Source organism: Borostomias antarcticus (genome assembly GCF_949987555.1).
Source record: "Borostomias antarcticus genome assembly, chromosome: 5".
In the NCBI taxonomy this organism is placed as follows: Eukaryota; Metazoa; Chordata; class Actinopteri; order Stomiiformes; family Stomiidae; genus Borostomias; species Borostomias antarcticus.
In genome coordinates this window covers 7,518,602-7,527,613 of record NC_140238.1, presented here as the reverse complement: position 1 = coordinate 7,527,613, position 9,012 = coordinate 7,518,602, and the positions used below count along the sequence as shown (strand labels likewise).

At 46.5% G+C, this 9,012-nt stretch overlaps 1 protein-coding gene across 1 annotated transcript; it reads right to left on the bottom strand.

The window, feature by feature from the left end:
* Positions 1–1,107: 1,107 nt before the first annotated feature.
* On the bottom strand, positions 1,108–8,202 carry prox2 (prospero homeobox 2; the record flags this gene model as incomplete). Its single annotated transcript, XM_084438666.1, has 4 exons — positions 1,108–1,275; positions 2,992–3,186; positions 4,360–4,461; positions 6,583–8,202. 4 exons carry the CDS (start codon positions 8,200–8,202, stop codon positions 1,108–1,110), a joined length of 2,085 nt encoding a protein of 694 aa, XP_084294792.1.
* Positions 8,203–9,012: the final 810 nt, after the last annotated feature.

The window sequence follows — 9,012 nt, the reverse complement described above, 5'->3', positions numbered from 1 at the left end:
GCATTAGTCATTAGGAGGGAATGCATTGTGTCTGTTTTTAAGACATGGCAGTTGTCCGCATCCGCGCTGGCTGCAACAATGAATGCAGGCCTTAGAAAGTCGACTTGAATTGGCTTCAGTGAACAATGTGAGCAGCGTAGTTTGTGTGACTTTTAACAGCTGGCTTTGTGGCTGGATTAGGAGGCACCCACCATAAGTGGCTCAGAAAGAACAAACATTCAGTGGGATGTTTCAAACATTGTAAACAGATAACGCTTAGACTGATTTCAAATACTGACATATTTCCACAAGATAACATTTGTATTTTTCTAATTTGAGACAAAAGAAGACACTAACATCAGAAGATAGTTAAGTGCAGCTTTATTCTATCAAGAAGTATCCACTCAAAAATACAGTGTATGTGGCATGTTCAACAACCAAGACAACCAAGCACATTTTGGAAAATTAAAATGAATTTACTTAATAGGCTCATAACAATAATAACCATGATTATCATTTGATTTTTTTTTCACATGGTAACATTCTGTAAAACTACTTGGTAGGTAATATAATCTTCAAACATGGTATGGTGTGTTCAAATGTACAGTGGCATATTTACATTGACATAAAACACTTATAGAATAAAACTAAAACACATTGTGGATTATCACAGCATAAACGCTACACTTCTTTCTGAGTTAGGGAGACCAAAAAGTCCAAAACATCATGTCCAAGTTGACAATGAATTCAAACATGTATAAAAAGTAGCATTTTCAGCATCAGCTATTCTTTACCATACCCATCAAAACCTTCTGAAAGTCTTTAAATATCACAGATCCCTATTAAATCAACATGCTATACAATTATTTTGTATCCAAATAAACCCAACCAACCTCTTTGAAAATGTGCTGTGAAAATATAATGTAATACTGAGACTTGGCTTCATGACAAAGCTTAAATTAAGACAAAAGTCACCTTTCTATAGCCTAAGTGAAAAAGCTATACTTAAGAAGAATATTTTCATTATACTGATGTGGTAGATGTTCTATCTAAAACACTTAACTCCCCTGCACTAATATGAATTTGAAAAAGTATTCAGCACTTTGTAATTGTAAATAGTAAAAAGCACTATAAGCAGGAGGATGATTTGAATTCATCAGGGACGTCACTGTCCAGCTTGCAGATGACCTTGTATATGGCCTTTTTCCACGAGGGGTCCGAATCTTTGGATGTTGAGATGGCATTGTAAAACTCCTGGAGAGTTATTTCAGAAACCTCAAGGAATCTCTCCGGAACCTGTAAGAAGAAACAGAAGCAAAATGTTGTACATCTTCAGAAAGCATCCGAGCTCCCACAGACTCTTCTCACCACAAAACAGACTTCCTTCGTCCTCTTAAAACACTGGCCACATAAAACAAATAGTCTAACACCGGTGAAATTGTACACCATAAAATATGATGCCTGTTAACTTGAACATGCGTTCATTTGACTTACTTTTGGTGCTCTGTTGACATTACTCATTTTGACTGAGTTTGTTTTACTTTTTGTTCTTAAACGCATTTCAAATTAGTTTACTGAACTTAGTTATCTGTGGTCCTGTGAAAATTCTTCAGTCATTTCCTAAGGCAACAATTTTCCTCACTTTTTATTTTATTTTTTAAAGTAGTCATGCACCACATCTCACAGTGTATGATTACAGCTTTGTTGCCTGTTTTGTCCCAAATTGATGGGAAAGAGAACGAGAGAGAGTGAGAGAGAGTGAGAGAGAGAAAGAGTGAGAGAGAGAAAGAGAGAGAGAGAGAGAGTGAGAGACTGAGAGAGAGAGAGAAAGAGAGAGAGAGAGAGTGAGAGAGAGAGAGAGAGTTAAAGAGAGAGAGAGAGAGAGAGAGAGAGAGAGAGAAAGAGAGAGAGAGTGAGAGAGAGAGAGAGAGAGAGAGAGAGAGTGAAAGAGAGAGAGAGAGAGTGAGAGAGAGAGAGAGAGAGAGAGAGAGAGAGAGAGAGAGCACCAGGCCCTCCCAGGCATGGATGGAGGGGATGCTGGAGGGACGCTCTGTCCACGCCACTTGCTGTTATTTCCCATAGACCAGTTAACACAACAGTTGTTGGCATAACTTATTTTTCTTTCCCCCTCATCTCCCGACACAAAGCATCCCTGGGAAAGGAATGTCTTGGTCCCAAGGTAAAGAAAACGGTCTCGGCTCTTTCCCACCAAACAGCCTTCTCCCTCGGAATTCACAGCGTCTTTCTCAGCATTCCGCATCAGTAGCAATCTGAGCCTCGCTCAGGCGTACTGGTCCTCTAATCCCGAGTTGTTTTAGTGGGATTCTGCGGCTTCCTCTTCCCACAGTTTGATAAAGCATCACCCTGGAGTTTAGATAATGGCCGCAGAGGCTGGCCAGCCGCAGGTGCAGAGTGACACATGGGTCAGGGCAGGGACATGGTCATACGTGACCACAGCTACCCAGGTGTGAGAGAGCGCTGGCCGAGTCAGGGACGACTCACCGCTGCTATTGGGAGGGCTCTGTTACTGTAAACTGCGTGTTCAAGAGACTGGTAACTACTGTGAAAAATCACATTCATCTAAAAAAGTAACCGTTGTTTTTCTCATGAATACGATCTGCTGTAATGCAACAGTCAGAAAGAATATCACAGAGCTCCTAGTATTAGTGGGTTCCAAAGAGCTTTACTGCGAGGATAGTCTGACTCAATGGATGTAGATGTTGGGGATAAGCCTTGCCATTCGATTATTACTGCCCAATCAGTGGCGCCGATTCATGCGGTCGGCCAATCCAGACTACGTGAAACAACAACCTAGCAACCGCTCTGCCGAAGACGATTGTGATTGGTTTAAAGAAATACAGCGCCCCCCCCCCCCCGCATCCCCCAACGGTAATGAGTCCAGCCAGACGTTTCTCTAGCGCTGGCACAGCATAAATGAAGTATGGCGATGGGTCTGGCTATGCAAGACTACTGTGAGGAGCACTGAGCATGTAGACTACAACGTGGCCTGACCTGGAAGTCGTTGGCTTTATTGTAGTGCATGTTGAGCGCTCGGAACAGCTCCGACTCTCTGGTGACCGACATGTCCTTCACGTCGTTGACCCCGTCCACGATGGCCTGGCGGGCAAACTTCTCCATCTGGATGTAGTAGAACTCTCTGAAGTTACTGAACCACTTGATCAGCTGGGAGGTGATGCAGCGATTGAACTGGAGAGGAGCAGGAAGAGAGATGTATGAAAAAATGATCAGATTCTGTATACTGTACATGCATGACTGTATCGACCAGGACCGTCGAAACGGCCGTGCACTCCAACTGTTTTCAACTTCCAAACCTTTTTTGGGAGCATTCAATTTCTCTTTTTGGAATGGCAATAATCAATCGATAAATAAATCGATTTTAAAAAGTATGCAACTGCAATGATCTGTCACCTCACTCAACGTTGATTGCTCTGATTTTTCCCACCAACTTATACCGAATAAAAAAAAAACATCTGTCAAAGCTTTGTGTTTCTAAACTCAGTCTTGACACTAGCCCTGTTATTCTATCTCTTCATCCAGAAAGACGGGGTGGGGGGGTAACGCCCAAGGGCTGGGCAGGCATCAAAGACGTTAGTCTCCTCTGCTGTGATCTGTGAGAAAACGGCAGCACCAGTGCAGGAGGAAGCTTCCCTCTCAGTGACTCCACCTGATAGGATGGAATCAGACACCGGGATTAGACCCCCTTTTGTTAACTGCCACTTCCCTCCGCAGGGTGGTGGGCAAGGAGGAGACGCGGGCGGGCGGCGGCGGCGCTGCAGCCTCTCCCCCGACACCAGGGGTCAGGGCCGCGTGAAGGCCAGGGGCCCGGGGGCCCTGTGGTGGGGGGGGGGGGGGGGGGGGGGGGGGGGGTGGACCAGAACAGACCGGTTCCAGCAGCCCAGAGCCAAGGTGGCAGGTCAGGGTAGAGGAAAGGAGACAGGGGCGTGAACCCTGAAGAGACAGGATGCTGTGGTCAGGCCCAGTGCTTGACGCTGCTCTCGTGGCGTGTCGGTTGCAGCGGTCGCTGCGAGTCTAAAAGCTAGGCTGTGTTGATGACACGCAGCAGCAATGCCTCTCCTGCGCAGTCTTTTGTCACTCCATTTGCTGACTGGAGTGGCTTTTTAAAGAGAGAATGAGCCTCTCTCTCGCTACGCCCCAGGACGTGCTCCCGGCTCAGCCGCTTTGTTATTGTAAACCCTGGGTTCCTTTGTCCCCCTCTCTCCTCCAACTCACTGCTGATGCTGCCCCCAGCCATGTCGCCCATTAGCACAGGTAGACAGGGTGTGTTGACCGCAGCGTAAACAATTTCACCACAGATGGTGGATATCCCCTCGCTCTAGGGGCGTATTGAGGCAGCTTTACCTTGACGTCCGGAAAGAAGGTCTTCAGGACATTGGAGCTGGGGTAGCGCGTGTAGAAGAACATCAGCTTGGCCTTCTTCAGATGATTGGGCGTCAGGCCCTCCTGGATGTGTCATCATTAAGGCGTTTAGAACAGTCGGTTTGTCACAATGCACTTCACATTAGTTCACATAGTGTTAATGGACTGCTGGTGTTGTGTTGCCTCGATCTCCAGTTAGATTGAATTAGACTGACGAACAGCTCTGTGGTAACCAGAGAGTCAATTATGAAGCTAACATGTGCTTATTGGCAAAACAGCATTATGAATTAGATTAAGGATTTCAATTAGGGGTGGCAGATTTCAGCCTTGTACAGAATGGCAATGAGGGGTTTCTTTTGGCAATGCTTTGAAAATATCTCACGTGGATTGATTGCTTTTTTAAACTTTGTTTTCAAAAATAATTTAAGATGCCTTGTTTAAGATGCTTTGTTTAAGATGTCTTGTTTACAGGATGCAATTTTTGTATCATTATTACACTTCATAGGAAAATAGTTGGAGGGGAACTAAATTGAGAATATGTATTAATATGCTTTAGTTCTATCAACATATCCCCCATTCCCCTATTAAAGTTCCCCTATTCAAGCTCCAACAACATATCAACATATCCCCATTCCCCGATTCAAGTTCCGCTGTTGAAGTTCTATCAACATATCCCCATTCCCGTATTCAAGTTCTATCAACATGTCAATCCCCATTCCCCTATTCAAGTTCTATCAACATATCCCCATTCCCCTATTCAAGTTCTATCAACATATCAATCCCATTTCCCCTATTCAACTTCTATCAACATATCCCCATTCCCCTATTCAGGTTCTATCAACATATCCCCATTCCCCTATTCAACTTCTATCAACATGTCAATCCCCATTCCCCTATTCAGGTTCTATCAACATATCCCCATTCCCCTATTCAAGTTCTATCAACATATCCCCATTCTCTTATTCAAGTTTTATCAACATATCACAGTATCACAGTATCAGTAACAGTATCAATCCCCATTCCCCTATTCAAGTTCCCCTATTCAAGTTTTTTTCTCACTGTGCTATTGGAGAATTTCATAGACCTTGTCTCTGAAGTCCACAGTCACGCCTTAGGTAATTTCTTATCAGGCCACAGCACACCATACATTTATTAGGGAATCCTACCTTTGAAACAGGGAAGTTGGAATGAAAGATTTATGTGAAATTGTTCAAAGAGAAGCGGAGGAGCTCTTTGCACTGTAAAGAAAAAACGCACCATGAGAGACAGCAGACTATTCTTCCTCAGATACTCTCTGAGGCCTTGCTACCAAGAACCAGCAACTTTTTGCTACCATTTTTGGACGATCTTAGTAGTTTAGACACTGTGTACGGTACCTATGAAAAAACAGTCAGTCACTGTCATCTTACCACAGCACAAGTATGTCCAGAATAAACAACATTATTCTCAATATAAAACACTGTGCAGTGGAAAAATCCTTTAGAAATCCTTTTGAGTTGTTACGTACGGTACATGGTTAATATCTAAAACATACAGTATATTTTGATGGGATATCCAACCTACGCCCAAGACAGGACCTCAAGTGTTGTGGTTGCAAGGCACTTACGGTGTTCACAAGCACTCAGATGTGACCTCTCAGATGCACCCCCACCACTCAGATGATAGAGGAATATATTCTGCACCTTTTCAAGTCTGAAAAAACACAGCTTCCTGGAAAGAAAGCGATGCTTTCACTGCCTTTGAAAATTGGCTTTTGTTCCTGACAATTCTTATCAAAGCCTTGTATTCCTTTTTATTTGTCTTCTCTAGACTTAAAGTCATTACTCGGCTCAGATTAAAGAAGACGGTATAATTTTCTTTAGGGTTAGCAAGATCAAAGAAAAAATTCTCCTTGAAGTCTATTTTACTGGATCTACTCACACTGTGATGAACCTCACAGATCGTTGTCCAACTGGGAATGCAATAATACAGAGGGTTTGCAGACTATATTGCTAAATGCTAGTGTTAATATTATAAAACTGCTGGTAAATATTATAAAATAATATTTGTTTTCATATGTAAAATACAGTATACCTCTATATATATTTCTGCTCATATAAATGTATATTAAAAATGAATTATTTCATTCACAATGTCATTATACTGTTCATGTTTTATCATCTACAGCAGGAAAGGTTAGCTGTAACACAAATTGAGTATAGTAAAGGATATATTGAGAGACATGTAGGAGTTTCTCTCTGCCATGCTCTGCAGGTCCCCACACTCCATCTTGACGTGAGGGAGACACAGGCCGTCCACTGTCACGGGCCCCAGGGCCGAGGGCCGCGGGTGATGGGCCAGGTGGCTGGACGTCACCTTGGACCTCATGGCGAGGGCATCCCAATGCAGGTCCACCGAGTCCGGGGAGGTCCTGTCCATGGACGGGGGCATGCAATGGAGGCCGCCGAAGTTGGTGTGGGGCCCGAACTTGAGGAGGTGCTCCAGGATCTGGCTGTCGTGCAGAGGCGTGCTGTAGTTGAACTGGAACGGAGCCTGGTGCAGCGGGTAGGGCCTCTTCACCGCCGGGCTGACCGCGCCCAGCTGGCCCAGGGGGGGCTTCCGGACCACCAGGGACAGAGCCTCGGTCTGGTCCTGCGGGCTCTTGGGCGCGCCGGCGCCCTCGCCGTACTCCAGCGGCCGGGGCTTGTCGGCCTCCTCGGCGCGGGGCTGCTCCTGGAAGCGGCCGGTCGCCTGGCTCCTCCTTTCCGCGCCCGAGGCGGCCCGGCTTGGGCTGGGACACGCGCGCGGCTGCTGCTGCTGAGCGGTCAGGACCGGGCCCGCCGAGGAGGACAGCTTCTTAAACACCATATCCACACTCTCACTCACCGCCTTGGAGAGTTCCCGCTTCAGGGTCTCCCGGAGGTTCTTGTCTTCCTTCCGGTAACCCCCCTCGGCCGTCGCCCTGCTCCTGCCCTCCCCGCCGCACGCCGCGTCTTGCCTTCTCTCGTACTCTTCCTCGTCGTTCGTGTGTAGGATGTAGCCCGCCTCCTTGCTCTCCACCGCGCTGTCGTGTTCCACGCTGGCTGCGGCGGTCTCATCACCGTCCTCGTGCTCAGCGTCCTGCTGGTTGTAGACCTGCAGGAATTTCTCCTGGAGCTTACGGAGGAGCCGCTGCATGCTCTGGAGCTGCTCCTTCAGCTTGTGGCACTCTTCATCCTTGCTGTTGCTGCCGCTGCCGCCGCTGCTGCTACCTTCGCTGCTCCTGCTCGCCTGGGCGGCCACGCCGAGGCTATGCTCCTGGTGCTGGGGCAGCCTCTGTTTGCGTTTGTTTTCCCTGTAGGCCTCTCTGGACTCCCGAGCCTCTCTGGCCTCCCTGGCGTCTGACTCCGCCCTCTCGCCGTCTCCGTGGAGCCTGCTGTTGGGCGAGCCCGCCATGCCTCTGATGATGTTCTCCACGCGGGCGCGCTTGGCCTGGAGGTGGTCGCTCAGCGGCCGGTCCCCCTCCGGGCTGGCCCCCGTGGAGAGGTGATTTCCCGGAGAGCCGGACTCGCCCGCGCCGCTGCTGTCCTTGGAGGACACGCTGCTCTGGTCCTCGTGACAGGAGTCGGCCATGTTGGAGCTGGACACGGCCGAGGCTGGGAGGTAAAACGGGCTGTCATCCAGGGCTCTCTTGTTGTGGATGGTCTTGCGGAGCAGCTGGGAGATGATGGAGCCGCTGGAGTACGAGGTCAGCGGCTCGTCGTACATGTTCCTGCGGAAGCAGGGGATCATGAGCTCGGCTTTGTCGTCCTCCAAACAGCCCTCTCCAGGGGCGTGCATGTTCTGGTCGGGGAGACTCAGGTTCATGCTTGCTCCGCTGTGCTGCCGGTGAGTCAGTACGAAAGGGATGATCACAAAGTTCTCTACAGGTACAGGTACTGTATCTGAAATGGAAAATAAAGAATAGATATAGTGTAAATCTCTTATTCATAACAGTCGAGTTGACGCAACTAACAAGTGTTGCATTGTGCAGCTCTCTATCTTACTGTTCAGTATACAGTATGATATTGCACAGGTCCAGTCTATTGATTGTTTGAATGTACACTGTTTACACAAAAAGGCAACCTTTGAAGCATCAAAAAGAACACACCTATTTTCTTCTGAGAATATAGTGAAAAGCTACTTCATATACTTTTAAGAACTTGAAAAATGCCCTCTGATTTTATAATGGCTACTTCAGATGACAAAATGTGTTTTTATGTGAAGACCTGCAGATTTATACCTGCAGATATTTTTAAGATCTTAAAGAACACCGGAGTGCACTCATTTCTCCTTTCATCTGGGGTTTGAAATGATAGTCAATCTCACTCATAAAAGGAATAACAGTTTTATACAGTACTCATGAAAGGTATTCTTTCAGTTCATGAAAGGCTTACACTGTTCTGAGAACGTATACTACTAATCAATGTAAGATATTAAAAAGAGAATAAAATAATTCATCTTTTCATCTTTCAATTGCCTCACTTGGCAAGGATTTTCTTGTCCAACATGCGGCCAGTATAAGAAAATGGTCTCGTTCAGGAATCATGCATGAATGTGTGGCTTACTTGGGTCAACTTGGTGCTACAAAAACGCCATGCGTTGGTTCTCACAGGGAACCAACAAACTAAGTAAAGT